The sequence below is a fragment of the Pipistrellus kuhlii genome, unplaced genomic scaffold (assembly GCF_014108245.1).
Source record: "Pipistrellus kuhlii isolate mPipKuh1 unplaced genomic scaffold, mPipKuh1.p scaffold_m20_p_6, whole genome shotgun sequence".
Taxonomy (NCBI): domain Eukaryota; kingdom Metazoa; phylum Chordata; class Mammalia; order Chiroptera; family Vespertilionidae; genus Pipistrellus; species Pipistrellus kuhlii.
The window spans coordinates 22,106,937-22,124,794 of NW_023425562.1; the positions used below are offsets into that span (position 1 = coordinate 22,106,937).

At 44.7% G+C, this 17,858-nt stretch overlaps 1 protein-coding gene across 1 annotated transcript; it reads left to right on the top strand.

The window, feature by feature from the left end:
- Positions 1-24: 24 nt before the first annotated feature.
- On the top strand, positions 25-16,867 carry ZSWIM3 (zinc finger SWIM-type containing 3). The gene is made up of 2 exons (XM_036419674.2): positions 25-601; positions 14,483-16,867. Exons 1-2 carry the CDS (start codon positions 447-449, stop codon positions 16,398-16,400), a joined length of 2,073 nt encoding a protein of 690 aa, XP_036275567.1. The 5' UTR covers positions 25-446; the 3' UTR covers positions 16,401-16,867.
- The last annotated feature ends 991 nt before the right edge of the window (positions 16,868-17,858 follow it).

A 17,858-nucleotide genomic window follows, 5' to 3' on the forward strand; every position in this document is an offset into this window, starting at 1 on the left:
CCTAACACCCAGCTCGCAGACTCCCGCAGATTCCCGCAGATTGATTGCTCTAGGAGCCGGAAGTCTGCCAGCCCCGAAAAGAAGGGATGCAAATTATGATTGGACGATGCTCCTGTCAGTCTGCGGGTGCATGGCTCTCTTCCCCTGCCTATTGGACAACATGAGTGCCAGTCTGGGACTCCGTGTGTGATTGGAGGGGCGGGTCCCAGGGACTTGGTAAAGAGATAGGAGCGTCATTTCCCCTCTGTCTGATAGCAGAGACGACCCCAGCCTCTTTTACCGCCTCAGACCTAGGGCTCCTCCGGAGCTTCAGTGCCGGCCACCCAAGTGGGGCCAGGCTCCAAGGCGTTCTGGACTGACGGCAGCCTGTAGACCCTCACAGTGTGACCTCTGACCCCTGGTATTGATTGTAGGGCCAAACCCTGGCGTGGGCTGAGGGGGCAGCCATGGAGCTGGGCAGCTGCTTCAAGACCTACGAGGATTTCAGGAAGTGCTTCCGCCTCTACAAAAAGGAGAACAGTTGCTCCTTCATTCTCAGGGACCGCGTCTCCGTCCGCTGCCACAACCTCAACCACGGCACCTCCATCCGCGAGGACATCCTGTAAGGGCGGGGTGGGGGAGGGGCCGGCGGGCGGGGAGGAGGCCGCAGTCACGTGGAGGGCGACCCGGACGAGGGAGTGCACCGGGGCCCTGGTTTCTCTGAGCTTTCCACGTTAAGCAGTCATTAAGCACCTGCTGGATGCCTGGTGAAGAGAGAGCAAAGCCTCCTCCACAGGCATTCGTTTTTGACCACCCCCACCCCACTTCAGCTTCACTCTCTCACACCTACACTCACACTCCTGTGGAATCCATAGTAACTGCAGTCTGCCCCCTTTTCTGAGCGCCTGCAGTATCCCAGACACAACATACGGCCTTCACAAATGGATACAAATGCCTTGGCGATCATTTCCTTCATCGGCCTCCTCTTTACAAAGCTGTGATGTGGTCACTTGTTGCTTAGTTCTGTTGGTTCCTTGGTTCGTTCACTGGTTCATTCATTCATTCATTCATTCATTCGGTTTTGAGATAGTTCTTGAGCTCCTGAGATGGACATCCGTTTTTCAAACACTCTCAGTGTCACATGGTAAGCAGCATTCTCTGGTCTGTGCATTCTTTACCCCTTGTACGGAGAATTATAGATAAATGTTATCTCTCCAATTCAGTAGATGAAACAATGCAGAAAGCTTGTTTTTAATTTTACTATAAGAAAAAAAGGATGGTGAAATTAACATCCAGCACCAGGTCTTCGTGCCGGGAACAAGTGTGAATGGGGTAACATGGAAAGCAGAACCTATCTAATCAACGCCAGCTCATGGCTGCCATGTGAAAATAAAGATCCGTTATTGCCAGAATTTAGGGCAAGACAAGTTAAATCAAAGTACATCTGAGGCCTCTGTTTGAGATGTTTGGCCAAAGTTCCCATCTACTGTGTTTCCCCGAAAATAAGACATCCTTCGAAAATAAGATCTAGCGCATGGGAAAATAATACAAACCCTGAAAATAAGACCTAGTGTATCTTTGGGAGCAAAAATTAATATAAGACACTGTCTTATTTTCGGGGAAGCAGGGTAGGAAGGCGTGTAGTTTCCCTACTGTAAAGCCCAGTCAGTGCTGTGCTGGGTACAGACAACAGATGAATAAGGAACCAGTCTACCCTCAAAAAGCTGAAGGTGGGATAGCCCGGGACTGTGTGGCTCATTAGTTGAGTGTTGTCCTGTGCACTGAAAGGTTTGTCTGTTCAATTCCTGGACAGGTCACATGTCTAGGTTGCAAGTCTGGTGCCTACAGGAGTCAGGGAGGCAGCCAATTGATGTTGCTTGTTCACGTTAATGTTTCTCTCCCCTCTACCTTCCTCTCTGAAATCACTAAAAACATATTTGGAGGGAGCTTAAGATGGGATAGAGTTGGACACCAGGAAACTGACTAGTATGTGATAAATGTTTAAAAGAGATGTACAGTCCAGCTGGCATGGCTCAGTGGTTGAGCATCGACCTATGAACTAGGAGGTCACGGTTCGCTTCCCAGTCAGGGCATGTGCCTGAGTTGCCAGCTCTATCCTTAGTGTGGGGCGTGCAGGAGGCAGCTGATCAATGATTATCATCATTGATGTTTCTATCTCCCCCTTCCTCTCTGAAATTATATATATATATATATATATATATATATATATACACACACACACACACACACACACACACACACACGTATATATTACTTGGGAGAGGAAAATAATAAGAGAACCTATAACAAAAATCACCCCTACCTTTAGGTGATTTTGAAGATAGGGGTAAGCCAGGGAAGTCTGAATTTGGTATGGTTACAGCCAAGAAAAATGGGAATTGGAAGAACAGAGGGGGCATGTTGGAGCAGGGAGTAAGGTAGGATTTCAAGAAACTAGTATCTATAAGAAAACACCTAGGTGTCAGGACTGAAAGTCGGGCCCAGCATGTTTATTGCCAGAGCTCTTAACTGCCTTACTTAACCAATGGGTTGTAACAGGTTTTTATCCTACTTGTTTATTAATTTACTCAACAGTCTTCTAATAAGAGGTAAAATGTTGCCGAAACTGGTTTTGCTCAGTGGCTAGAGCGTTGGCCTGCGGACTGAAAGGTCAAGGGCATGTACCTTGGTTGCGGGCGCATCCCTGGTAGGGGATGTTTCTCTCTCATCAATGTTTCTAACTCTCTATCCCTCTCTCTTCCACTCTGTAAAAAATCAATAAAATATATTAAAAGAAAAAAGAGGTAAAATGTTTACCCACAGGTGTCGAGCTGGGATATGAAGATGGGTAAATTGTGGTCTCTACCCTTGAGGACAGTAGTGGACAGAGCTAGTTTACAAGGAAGTGAATTAGTGAGCAGCCCTAGCCTTCAGAAATTTTTTTTCTTTTCTTTTCTTTTTTTCTGGTTGAACAGTTCTTTTAAGTCCCAGTTGAGGAAATTTTTTAGGAGATACTTTAGCAGAGTGCAATGTTTCTCGAAACCAGATATGCATATTATAGTGGACAGATGAGATTATTTTATAGTAACTATAATGTTAGACCAAAACATAAAGATCCTATTAAACAGAGTAAAGTGAGCTGGTTTTAAAAAGCCAGTTGAAAATAATAATGTATTATACATGTTATATGGGTGGCCATGGCAGGTGTAAAAAGTGGTTTGTGATTCCTGGAAGTTTAGGAAAAGCTGGAAAAAGGATTAAGAGTGAGAGCTCTGGAGTCCTTTACCTTGGGCAAAATGTTTTTAACCTTTGCGACATGGTGAATTCCTTTGTGAAATGAGGAGGGTATAGTGAAAATTAAATAAGAAAATACATGTAGCCCTAACCAGTTTGGTTCAGTGGATAGAGTGTCGGCCTACAGACTGAAGGGTCCCAGGTTTGAGTCCAGTCAAAGGCATGTACCTTGTTTACAGGCACATCCTCAGTAGGGGGTGTGCAGGAGGCAGCTGATCAATGTTTCTCATTGATGTTTCTAACTCTCTATCCCTCTCTGTAAAAAAAATCAATAATTATATATATATATATATATATATATATATATTTTTTTTTTTTTTTTTTTTTTTTTTTTTTTTTTTTTTTTTTTTTTAAGGAAGCAACTACACGTAGCCCAGCCAGTGTGGCTCAGTGGTTGAGTGTTGACCCATGAACCAATAGGTCTCAGGCAGCCACGTGCAGATCTGGTCAGGACACATGCCCAGGTTGCTGGCTCAGTTCCCAGTAGGGGACATGCAGGAGGCATCCGATCAATGTTTCTTTTTGATGTTTCTCTCTCTCTCTCTCTCTAAAAATAAATTAAAACAGCCAAAACCGGTTTGGCTCAGTGGATAGAACGTCGGCCTGCAGACTGAAAGGTCCCAGGTTTGATTCCAGTCAAGGGCATATACCTTGGTTACAGGCACATCCCCAGTAGGGGGTGTGCAGGAGGCAGCTGATCGATGTTTCTATTATAACTTTCTAGCCCTCTCCCTTCTCCTCTCTGTAAAAAAAATCAATAAAATATATATTTTAAATAAATAAGTAAAAATAAATAAAAACATTAGAAAGAAGAAGAAAAGCCCTGGTTGTTTTGGCTCAATGAATAGAGTGTCGACCTTCAGACTGAAGAGTTCCAGGTTTGATTCTGGTCAAGGGCACATGCCTGGGTTGAGGGCTTAATCCCCTCTAGGAGGCAACCGATCAATGATTCTCTCATCATTGATGTTTCTCTCTCTCCCTTCCTCTCTCTGCAATAATAGATATAATATATAAAAGAAAATACATTTAGTGGCTGAAACATAGGCTAAGTAAATATTTGCCAAAGATGTAACTGATAGTACATGATAGAAAGTGGTAGATATTTTAAGAGACCCAAAGAAATGTACTGTGGGAGTTATCGCTAAATGGCCAAAAGTGCCAGTGACAGGGTAGATTCTATAGTTTTATACACAGTTTCCCATCCCGTATTTATGTATGTAAAAGCCTAAGCGATCATTAAGACTGGTAGACCAAATGATGGGTTGACTGATCTCTATGACGTGCACTGACCACCAGGGGGCAGACACTCAATGCAGGAGTTGCCCCCCCCCCCCCCCCCCCCGTGGTCTGTGTGTTCCCACAGCCAACTTCCCATAGCCAGCCAGCCTCCCGGGTCCCTTCCCCCAACCGGCTAGCCCCAATTGTCCCCAATGGCCAGCCAGGCTGAGGAGCCCCACCCGTGCATAAATTTGTGCACCGGGCCTCTAGTTTTTATATATGGCCGTTGTGGGCTTTTGATTGGTATTCTTCAAACAATCCATGAAATATTCTGATGTCTGTCTTCATTGCCCTTCAGTTTAACAGTATCCCTCCCTATCCCCCCCCCCCCCACCTTTGTTTAAGGAAAGTCAGCAGATTCCTTTATTGTTCTGGAAGGAGGGGGAACTCAGAAGTCTTGGTGGGACAGCCCACTTCCTCTTTACCAGCAGGGGTTTCTGGCTGTGCAGGATGGCGCTGGCTCAGAGGATGCAGCCACGCGGAGCCTGGCTGCCAGGCCAGATCTGCAGGACTTGTTCTTAATGGATCACGTGCTGAATGCTGTTCTGGGCTGCCTCAGCATTCTTCTTCTTATTATTTTTTTATTAATACCTTTTAATTGATTCCAGAGAGGAAAGGAGAGGGAGAAAGAGATAGGAACATCAATGATGCATGTGCTCTGACCGGGAATTGAACCGTGACCTTCTGGTTCACAGGTTGACGCTCAACCACTGCCCCAGCATTCTTGGCAATGGTGGTCCGCATGCAGAAGGCAGCTGGCTTTCGTTGGCCGATCTCTGCTTCATGATGAACCACTGGCTTAAGTGGGGCAGGCCGGGGTAGTGAAGGGAGTTAGCTGAGGGCCTTCAGATTATTGAGTCCAGTGTTGTACATCTGCCTGTTCGTCTGGATCAGGAAGCTGGAGCAGTTCCGCATGACCATCCATTGCAGACATGGAGGCGGGTGACTGAAATAGCAATAGCTACCTTTTTAAACTTCTTTTGGGATTCATTCCAAATGTTCTGCTAAGAGCTTTACAGGCATTGTTTTTATTTAATCCTCACCACATCCTTTGAACTATAAGCCCTGTTATCTGAGTTTTTATTTTCCATGTGTCCATAGTCACAAGGCTGCGTAGGAAAGCAAAATCATAACACAAAAATCTTGCTAATACACTGGCCACTTGCAAAATGAATCAGTACTTACTCATTCCTTCCTGCTTATCCTTACCGATCCCATCAATATCTGGCTAATGAATAGATGTGGTAAACATCAGGGTAATACAATGCAAATAAAAATGATTGCCAACTTGAAATTACACAATCACCCAAGAGCTGTGGGGCTCGGTGAATCCTTACATCACCCTCAGCCTTATGTCAGTTAACAAATGGAGAAGGGAAATCAAGCAAAGAAGCTGATGTTATAGGAACTTGAGAAGCAAAGGCTTTTACATAGCAAAAATTAAATTAGGTTTTTGAGAAACATGATAAAGCCCAGGAATATTTTGGTAAAACCAATCTTTGCAAATGTGAGACAGAAGGGGAAAATATACCATGAAAAAAAGCAACAGTTGACACTTATTTTAAAAAAAATAATTTTTTTTTATTGATTTAGAGAGAGAGGGGAAAGGAAAAGAAATGAGAAAGAGAGAGAAAAACATGATTGCATTTGCCTCACGTCCCTGACTGGGGATCAAACCTGAAACCTGAGCATATGCTCCAGCCAGGAATCAAATCAACAACCCTTTATCCACTGAGCCATACCTGCCAGGGCAACAGGTGACACTTCATTATTATTATTTTTAAATATTTTTTTTATTGATTTCAGAGAGGGAGAGAGAGAGAGAGAGAGAGAGAAAGAGAGAAACATAAATGATGAGAGAGAGTCATTGATCAGCTGCTTCCTGCCTGCTACACAATGGAGAGTGAGCCCAAAACCCTTGCATGTGCCCTGACTGGCTTTTGTTGCTATTTATTATTATTATTTTTAATGATTTCAGAGAGGAAGAGAGATATAAAACAGAACATGACCTCCTGGTTCATAGATCGACACTCAACCACTGAGCCACACCAGCCAACACCAGGCAACAATTGACACTTTAAGTCATTCTTTGATTATTATAAGAATTGCCATATAGCTGCCATTATCACTTACATTTTGTTACATATATTAATTTTATCATTTTAGTCTCATTTTCAAAAAATATATATATTTTGTTGACTCTTTACAGAGAGGAAGGGAGAGAGATAGAGAGCCAGAAACATCTATGAGAGAGAATCATCTATCAGCTGCCTCTTCCACACTCCCTACTGGGGATGTGCCCGCAACCAAGGTACATGCCCTTGACTGGGACCTTTCAGTCCGCAGGTTGACGCTCTATATCCACTGAGCCAAACCGGCCTTGACTTGCTACCATGTTTCTTTGTCCAGAATTGGGCCAGTGTCCATGCCCATTTCTAATAAAGTTACTTTAATCATTGTAGATTAAGCCTGAGCAGTTAGCTCTACGGGGAAAGGGAATGACTTTCTGTTCAGAAGGGAGAAGGGGGCAAAGGGATGCTGGATGGCAACAAACAGAGCCTGTCAAAGCTTTTACATGAATTCACGTTTGCTGATACTGATTATTCTTGGATTAGGTACTGATTGTTTATAAACCAGTGCTCTTGTTAGTTTCATATTTGTAGATTAGGATTTGGAGGCTTAGAGGAAGTGAAGTGACTTATCCAAGTTCACACACTGAAGTGGTAAAGCTGGAATTTAAATTAGATTTGATGAGTCTTGTTCCTAACGCAAGTTATGTTGTCTAAAATGGCTTTACTCCAGTTATAAAAAATTATATTCATCACTCCAGGTGCAGTTTACACACAAAAAGGGTACAAATCTTATGAAATGAATTGGAAGTTTTAGTTAATCTGTTCTAATTTCCATAGTCAAGTTGAGTGCTATTGGGTAATAGTCAAATCTTGGTTTTGGAACATGTTCATCTCAAACATTTTGGTTCTTGACCAAGTTAACAAACAAATGTTATAAATTACATGTCTAAACTTTATTGACAAATGTTCATTTAGACAAATGTTTTGTTTGATTGTCAAACAGAACTTCAGTTCTCGACCAACAACTCTTTCATGCTGATACCTGTATGATCAGTCACGTGTGTCTCTCAGGTGACAAAGGAGAGAATTTGAGAGTATGAGTAAATTTACTATTAAACCTCACTGTTAACATCTCAAGAAATTGTGCTGTGAATATTTTCATGTTTTTGTTGCTGTTTATTATTATTATTTTTAATTATTTCAGAGAGAGAAATAGAAAACAGAAATATCAGTGATAAGAGAGAATCATTCATCAGCTGCCTCCTGCATACCCACTGCTAGGGATCAAGCCTGCAATATAGGCATGTGCCCTGATGGGGACTCAAACTGTTTATTATTATTAAACTAGAGGTTCAGTGCATGAATTCATGAACTGGTGGGGGGAGCTGGCCTAGCCTCAATGGGGTGGAGGGGATGATTAGGGGCGGGGCTGACTATGGGGAGGGGTTGTGGGGGGTTGGCTGGTCCTGCCCCTGATCCAGGTGGTGGTGGGGGCACCAAATCTGGAGTGGGGCTGGTTGGGGGGAGGGTTTGTAGGAGGTTGGCTGGCTGGCCATGCCCCCTATGGAGGGGCAATAAGGGGCGGGGCCAGTGGGGGGAGGGACTGCAGGCTGATGGGGTGGTGGGGGCCCATCAGGGACTGGGACAGCTGGGGTAGAGGCTGCAGGAGGTTGGCTGGCTGGCCCCACCCCCTATTGGGGTAAGGGAGTGATTAGGGGCGGGGCTGGCCAACCGCCACCCCACCCTCAATTGGGGTGGGAGAATCTGATTATGGGCGGGGCTGGCTGCAGGGATGGGCCATGGGTGGTTGGCTGGCCAGACCCACCCCCTGATCAGGCTGGTTTGCTAGCGGCAGTGGGCATCATAGTGGCTGGTTGTTCCAGTCCTTATAGTATTCTGGTTGCTGGCTTTTTATATATATAGATAGGTACAGTATGTCACCATGGGTCCTAAAAAGGTTAGTGATAACTGCAAAGTGAAAAAGAAAGCTGTGAGAATGACAATAAAGTTTAGACATGTAATTTATATAAGAAAGTTTAAAATGAGGAATCACTTAGGAGTCTGGAATCAATTGATTCAGTTTATCTTATTTCTAATGGGAAAAAAACAATTCTGTTTTTGAACAAATCACAGCAGCCTTCCGGAATGAATTAAGTTTGAGAACTGAGGTTTCACTGTCTAAGTATATTGTTTGTACCTCTGTTTAATCATTCACCACTTAATATTGACTTTATTGGCTATCTACTTAATAATTTTTCTGTTCCCTAGATTGAGAGTAGAGAATATCTAATTAGTGTTTGTAACTTTCTAAGCAATTAACAGTGCTTAGTATATAGTAGGACCTAGTAAATGTTTGAAATTAAACAAAGGACTTATTCAAATTACCTACACTAATAAAAGAGAAAGATGCAAATTGACTGTACCTCTGCCACGCCCGGAAGCCAATCAGGAGTTAGTATGCAAATTAACCCAAACAAAGATCGTGGGTTGATTTGCATATGCAAATGTGGAGCGAAGACTGAAGGCTCTGGCCTGAGCAAAGACTGAAGACTGAAGAGGCGTGACTTCTCTGCTGCGGCTAGAGCAGAGAAGCCAATCCTCACTGCAACTAGAGCGGAGAAGCCTAGCCTTGAGGGTTGGCTTCTCCGCTGCAGCTGGAGTGAAGGCCTGGGCCCCGTGCCAGAGGAAAATTGGTGGCGGCAGCCAGGAGAAGGAAGGCCTATTGCACGAATCTTCGTGTAACGGGCCGCTAGTGGTTAATAAGACTAGAACCTGGTCATCTGCCCAAACTCTCCCAGTGAACATCCGAGTATTCTATTCATGTTATAGGAAGAATTTCTGTATCGTGCACATTAAGGTCATTCAGTATGTGTGTTTACAGTACCTAGTTGGTGCCTGGTGCAGTGCCAGGCACTGGGAGTACACTAGGGTCACAGGGAAGTAGGGGAATACAAATATCTACAGCATAGATTAGAAAGAAACAGCAAAATTGGATGACTCCCTTTAGATCCTGGTTGAGCACTCTTAGATATAAGCACTAACGGAGTATTTTTAAAGAAGTTTTAGCCCTCCATATCTGCAGGTTTTTCATCTATGTATTCAACCAACCACAGATTGAGAATATTGGGGGGGGGGGGGCGGTTAGATATGTTGTTGCTGACATGTACTATGTAGTTAGGCCTTTGATGGTTGATGCTTGTGTCTGTACTGAACATGTATAGACTTTTTCTTTTTGTCATTCCCTAAACAATATGGTATAATGACTATTTGCATAGCATTTACATTGTATTAGTTACTATAAGTAATCTAGGCTGACCTAAAGTAAATGGGAGAATGTGCATAGGTTATATGCAAACACTATGCCATTTTATATAAGGGACTTGAGCATATGTGGATTTTTTTTCCTGGTTAATACTCACCCAAGGATATTTTTTCCATTGACTTTTAGAGAAAGAAGAAAGAAGGGAAGGAGAGAGTTGGGGGTGAGAGAGAGAGAGAGGAACATGGATGTGAGAAAGACACATCGTTTGGTTGCCTCCTTCACATGCACTGACTAGGGCGGAGATCAAACCTGCAACTCAGGTACATGCCCTTGACTGGGAATCAAATTCATGACCTTCAGTGCATGGGCCAACACTCTAACCACTAAACAACACTGGCCGGGCAAGCATATGCGGATTTTTATGTTCTTGGAACCAATCCCTAGCAGATACCAATGAATGACTATATAAAACCTTATTTTTGTCTTGACGGGAATCTTTGTTTTAACCTGAGAGACAGAAATAAGTACAGATTAAAATAACTAAAGCAATCAAAGAATTCTTACAAAAGAATGTGTACTTCAATATATATAAGTCATATCTCAATAAAAAGCTTAAGGGAAGCAGGAAGAAAATAACAGGCTTCAACCTAGTACCCACTGAGTTTGAAAAGCATGCCAATAAGGACAGTACGTTTAGAGATCTCTAAGGGAGTTATTGAACCTGAACAACCAATGTGTTGAGGGTCAAGTTGAGGAAGGTACAAGGAGAATTCAGAGAAAGGAGAAATACTTAGAACGAAAACAGGCAGCATAATGGTTAACTACGCAGACTGTATCCAAGCAGGCTTAGTTCAAATCCCATATCTTTTCCATTTTAACTGGAGAATTAAATTCCAGATTTTCATCCTTGAGAAGAACCTCTTTAAGCCTGGTTCCCCAACTTTAAAATTTGGATAATAGGACCCTTTTCATTTTATAAAATTATGTATTTTAGATAGTAACATGTAGCCTGGCATATAATAATCTTTAATACGTGTAGTAGTGAAAGGATAGAATTTAAAAGTCTTGTTAACATATTGTCATAGATACACAGAGAAGGGGAAATTAAAAAGAATGCCAGCACTGGCCAGGTAGCTCAGTTGGTTAGAGCACTGTCCCAACACGCTAAGGTTGCAGGTTCGATCCCCAGTCAGGGCACATACAAGAACCAACCAATGAATACATAAACAAGTGGAACAGCAAATCGATGTTTCTCTCCTTTCCTCTCTAACATTAAAAAAAAAAAAAGAAGAAGAAAAAAAAAAGAAGAAGAAGAAAAAGAATGCCAAGATTTCTACACTGGGAGTTGCTGTCATTAATAGAACCAGGAGAGATAGAGAGCTTTATGGTTGGCACTCATCATTATCTTTCTTTGGACTAATTTAACAAATGTGATAAGAGCATATGAAGTCCATATAATTTGATGAGCTAAAGCTATGCGAGGATGTTGAGCCATCAAAAGGAAGGGGCCCAAAATAAAGGCTCTTAGAGAAGGTGATGTTTGCAGACAGTCCTGGAGAATGAGCGAGCTTTGAGATGAAGTGGGAAGGGCATTCCAGACTGAAACAAACATGAGCAAAGGCATAGAGGAGACACACAGCATACTGAACCTGGGAAGCTGTAGACAGTTTGCACACACAAAAAACAAGATGGTGAGGGGGTGGTAAATGAAGCTGGAACATGGACAGAGGCCACACCACAGTTGTGCCAAACTACAGGGCTGCTCCATGGCCCTGGGGGTGGGTTGGGGGTTGTGTTGCTGGCCCAGCACTGTGCATACATGTGCACTTTCAGCCGTGGGCCCCTCCTCCCTGTTACTGAGGTCCTGGCATATCCTGTTTTTCTAAGCTTGCCCCACAGGGTGAGCAAGCAGGACCAGCTGGCATAGGGTGTTTGGAAAGGGATTGATGAAATGTCCAGGCTGTGTCATGTCATGTCATGCCAGAGGCTGAGATTTTACCCCCCCCCTCTCTAGTCTTAGGGCTGTGACACTTCCTGAGGAGGCAGGGGTGTGACCCATTCCACCCACCAGTGGTCCATGAGTCATTTATCCAGCAGGTCTTTGATGAAGGAATAGTGAGCATTATGTTAGGAGCTTGGAAAACACTGAGGAATAACTCAGTTGGGTCACTTGAAGACAGCCCCATCCAATTGGAATGTACTGCATAAACACCCTGGAGAATGTCACAAGGCGTAACAGCTGTGATATCAGTAGCTGACTTTATCAAAATAAATAAAAGCTGGTTGCTCAGTGGTTAAAGCACGGAGACGGCATCTCAGTGGTATGCATTTTCAATCTGGTGAATATGATTTTTATTTCTATATCTTACTCCATTGCTATTTCCAACTGGAGGTTTAAAAATTTTCTGTCGACACTAGAGATGTGTGGCCTAGTTAATTCTCATAACAGCCCTAATAAGATGGTTTCATTTTATGATGAGGAAACTACTCACAGAAGTGCAGTGAATTGCCCAAGGTCAAACAGCTTCTGAGTGGAGGAGCTGGAATTCAAATCCAGTAGTTAGTCTCCACCATCTCCATTGCTTAACCACTGGATATACTGCTATCCAGAGAAGTTGCTAAGCCTTTTATTTTAAGTAAATGCTACAAATACAGAGAAAGGAGCAATTACCATGGTTTGAGGGCATCCACAAAGGCTCCTTGGAGAAAGTGGTACTTGATTGGGTTGAAAGTTGATAGGAAGAAAGAGCAGATAATCAATTTAGTTACCCTTTTCCTTTGAATCATCACTTTTCTCTTAGAATGGGAAAACCAGCAGGGAACCTAAAAATCATGTAGCCCGGGAATTCTCAAAATCTCTTAGAATGTGGACATTTTTCTTTAAATAAAAGGTAAACAGAGATCTTCTGTCTTAGAGAAGAGATCCAGACTTAACCTTACTCGTGACTCCCAAGGGCCACCTTTTTATTTTTTATTTATTAATCCTCACCTGAGGGTATGCTTTTAAATTTATTTTTAAAAATATTTTTAGTTGTTATTTATTTTAAAATATGTTTTTTATTGATTTTAGAGAGAGAGAGAATCATCAGTCAGCTGCCTACTACTCTCCCCTTACTGAGGATGGACCCTGTATCCTGGCATGTGCCTTGACCTGGAATCTAACCAGTGACATCTTGGTGTAAGGGACATCACTCAACCAACTGATCTGCATGGGCCTGGGCTTTCACTGATTTTAGAGAGAGGGTTGGGGTGGAGGGGAGAGAAACATTGAGTGCTTGCCTTCTCATATGAATCTTGACCAGGGATAGAATCCAAAACCTAGGTATGTATACCCTGGCCAAAAATCAGACCTCCAACCTTTTGATGTACTGGATGATGCTCAAATCAATGGAACCACCAGGCCAGGACAGGGGAGTTTTTATCTTTGCTGTCTAGAGTAGACAGTGGCTCCCAAAAGGTTTTTAAGGTTTAGATCTTTACACAATACTAGAGGCCCAGTGCACAATTCATGCATGGGTAGGGTCCGGCTGGGAGGGGGCTGATTGAGCAGGGCCAGTGGGGGGAAGGGGCTGTGGGCAGTTGGCCAGCTGTCCCCACCACCAATCTGGTGGGGGGGGGGGTGATCAAGGGCCGGGTCAGCGGGGCAGGGAGGGGCCGCCCCCCCATCTGGCTGGTTGGCTGGCCACAGTGCACATTATAGTCATCAGTTGTTCCAGTTGTTCTGGTGTTCCAGTTGCTTGGCTTTTATATACGTAGATTATTGATTGATTGATTGATTTCAGTGAGAGAAAGGGAGAGGGAGAGAGAGAAACATCAGTGATGAGAGGGAATCATTGATAGGCTACCTCCTGCAAGACCACATACTGGGGATTGAGCCCAAAACCTGAGCATGTGCACTCACCAGAAATTGATGACCTCCCAGTTCATATATTGATGTTCAACCACTGAGCAACACTGGCCATGCAGAAGGGAACATTTCATTTTATTTTATTTATTTTTTTTTTGTTGTTGTTGTTTTGTGTTTTTTAAAAAATATATATTTTATTTTTTTACAGAGAGGAAGAGAGGGGGATAGAGAGCTAGAAGCATCGATGAGAGAATCATCGATCAGCCGCCTCCTGCACACCCCCCACTGGGGATGTGCCCGCAACCAAGGTACATGCCCTTGAACGGAATCGAACCTGGGACCTTTCAGTCCGCAGGCCGACTCTATCCAATGAGTCAAACCGGTTTCGGCAGAAGGGAACATTTTAAACAGTAATCAGATAGGTACTCTGCTATTGCTTCTTATCTATATTCCTTTGTATCTTGCTCAGATTGAATTGTTGGCAGCTACAGATGAGCAGCAGAGTGAATGAAAGGAGTTGGGGCCTAGAAGTGCAGTAGGTGAAAATGAAGGGGGTTTTAGCCAGGTAGGGTCTGGAAGAAAGAGCTGCGTACTCTGGGGTTGGAAGTAAGCATAACCTTCCTTCCCTACACCCCACACTGCAGTGTGGTCTCCAGAAAATATATCCGTCACTGCAAGTCCAATAGGGCCTTGCCTTATAAAAGAAATGGGTGACCAACACCTTCTCATTGTCCCTTCTGCTTTCCCTAGATATGTGCAGGTGAAATTTGTCTGTAGTCGGACCCAGTCAAATAGGAAGAAAACAACAGACACGGACATGTGCCCAGCATACTTGCTCCTGCAGTACAATGAGAAGCTAGATAGACTGCTTATCAGTGAACTCAACACCCAGCATATACATGTTGACTCCAAAACTGCGGGTCCCGAAGGAGACACTGCTGAATTTCAAAAGGCAGTGCATCTGCAGAAACCTGAGCCTGAGCAGCCCACATTTAAAAAAGACCTTGCCAGAGCTGACAAGCCCCCGGTTGAACCTTCTTTTTGCTTAGGTAAGATCCAAGCCGCCTCAAAGCCAGAGCAGGAGGGTATCACTCCTTCTGACCTGGCCACGATCGCAAAAGTGATGAAGAACTTCCTTAAGGTGGATGAGGGTTCCATGGCCTCCCTCAGTGTAGGCAACAGCCAAGACCTGGACCGGCTCAGCTTTCAGAGCAGCAAGATGAGCAAACTGTTCGTCCGCTTCCCGGAGAACCTCTTGCTGCACCGGGTGGAGAATGCCCAGGGCCACATCCTCTACGCTTTCTTGGTGGAGAACAAGGAGCGAGAGAGTCGGGTGGTACACTTTGCCGTACTCGGGGCCGAGACAGCCACATCTGTGGCCAAGATGCTGGGTATCTTCACAGAGTTCAACTCCGATTGGCCCAGGATCAAGGTGATCTTTGTGGACCCGTCCTACCCTTACCGAGCCATCCTGCAGGAAATCTTCCCTGCCGCCCGCATTCTCCTCTCCATCTACCACACAACCCGACTCTTAGAGAAGAAGTTGCATCGTAGTTCAGCAAAATCATCCTTTAAAAGTCGCATGAAGGAAGCCCTGCGGGAGGCTGTGTTTGTCACCTCGGATGCCAGCCTGCAGAATCTCTGTCAGATGTCCCAAACACTACTGGATGAGGAGCTCTTCAGCTTCCTGCGGGCCCACTGGTTCTCCTGTGAACTGCTGTGGTACATGCACGTCAGGAAGGGCCTGCATGCGTGTAGCACCTACATGGACAGCCTGGACATCGTCACCAGCAAGGTGTCAAGTCTCTTCAGGAAGCAGCAGTCCCTGCTGGACTGCATCCTCCACTTTGTGGATTACATCGACTTCTTTAATACCAAAGGTGTGAAAAACTTGCCCACAGCTCCTCCCAAGTTAAAGAAAGCCCGGCCGGCAAGCATGTTGCCAAAGTCCAAGAAGCCTTTTGGAATCCGTGGCGGGAGCCTCGCCAGGCTCCCCATGAAAGAGACAAAGCCATACCCATTGCAGGTGCAGTTGGAGCAGCAGCCCTCCCGAGGTGGCATGCTAGACACCTTGCACCAGAGTGGCTTCGAGCTGGCCTACAAGCTGTGCTACAATGAATGGGAGGTGGTACAGAACTCGACCCACCTGATGGACGTGGCTGGCTCCTCAGTGGACATTAAGCTGCTGGAGGACTCTCACCAGGTTAGCAAAGACGGCTGTAGGTGCAGCTGTTTCTTTCAGCAACGGTACCACCTGCCGTGCCGACACGTTTTGGCCCTGCTTCACAACAACCAGAAGCCAGTGGGTGAAACCATGGTTTGCCGCCGGTGGCAAAAGAGGTACCAGCACCTCCTTGGGCCTAGCGGGGAGTTCCGGGACCCTGCTGTGGTCCCAAACCCAGGCCAGCCTGGGAAGCAAGGAAGGAAGGACATGATCCGGGACCTAAGCAGGGAACTAACAAACCTGCTCATGCAGAGTGAGGGGCCAGAGCTGGAGGAGCGCATTTCCGCCTTGCGCAGCATTGTGGACATCTGGGCAGATCCTTACCAGCCATCTGCACCCACCCAGCAGCCAGCGGACTTCAAGGATGTGGGCCGCCTCCCTTTTCTCTGGGGAAAGCAGGAGGAAGGGGAGGGATTCCTTGCTGGAGCCACGATACACGATTAAAGCACTTGCTCTGGTGCATTGAACCACAAACCCCTCTCCTCGGAAGACTGAGAGCTCACAGTGGGCGGGTCATGCTAGGGGTCAGCATTTTAACCAATACCTTCCTGGGTGGGGCTAGGAAGATTGTTACAATAGAGAGAAGAGGATCCCACTGTGAAATGTCCTTTGCATTCCCCCCTTTTTGCCCTACCTTTGGCATTCTTTGGGAGGCCCATTCATTGTTTAAGGCCAAAGTTGTCTCCATGTTGAAAGGTCATCCCTCTGTCTCCCCCAGTCCCTGAGAACAGATCTTATTCACTTTACAGAGATGAACCTCATGACCCAGGATAAGGTGAGATGAAATGGACCCGGGAAAAGGGCTTGTTTTCAGGGACAAAGGGAAGGAGGGTGATCCTTGATTATTGCTGCTTTTTACAAAGAATCTGTTCCATGTGTCTATTTTCATATTAAAGGTTTTTGGTTTTGTTTGGGTTTTTTTTAATAAAATCAAATAAGGGAAATGTGTGTTGCTTGAATAGGGAAGGAATTGAGTAGGGGATGTGAAGCAAAACAACTTGATGCCTCAAATTCAGAGACTTAATCCACCACTTCATCCTCTTCCTACCAGCCAAACCTTCCATTGACTTCAGGCTGCCTCATATCCCAACAGGATGAGGCCAAATAGGGAGGGAAGAAACTGGAATCTTTTTATTTTGTTTTAAAAAAAAAATTTTATTTTTTAAAATATATTTTATTGATTTTTTACAGAGAGGAAGGGAGAGGGAGAGAGAGTTAGAAACGTTGATGAGAGAGCACACCCCTCACTGGGGATGTGCCTGCAACCAATGTACATGCCCTTGACCGGAATCGAGCCTGGGACCTTTCAGTCTGCAGACCGACACTCTACCACTGAGCCAAACTGGTTTCGGCTATTTTATTTTATTTTTAAATATATTTTTATTGATTTCATAAAGGGAGAGAGAGATAGATGAATCAATGATGAGGGAGAGTCATTGATTGGCTGCTTCCTGCATGCTCCACACTGGGGATAGAGCCTGCAACCGGTTCATAGGTCCACGCTCAACCATTAGCCACGCCAGCCGGGTGAAACTTATAACCTACTTACACAATAATGTTGGGCAAGTCATTTAACCTCTTATAATCAGTTGCCCGCAGCTTGCAGGAAGACTGTAGGAAAGTTCCTAGTTTCTTTGATCTGGGTTTCCTCACCTGCAAAAGTCAGTGTTGGGCTCTGCAAGTTTGGCTCGGTGGGTAGAGTGTCAGCCTGCGGACTGGAGGTTGCTGGGTTCGATTCCGGTCAAGGGCACATGCCTGGGTTGAGGGCTCAGTCCCCAGTGTGTGTGTAGGAGGGAGGTGGGGAGTTGTGCAGGAGGCAGCCGATGAACTTATCTCTCATCATTGATGTTTCTCTCTCTCCCTCTCTTCCTCTCCGAAACCATAAAAAATATATATATATAT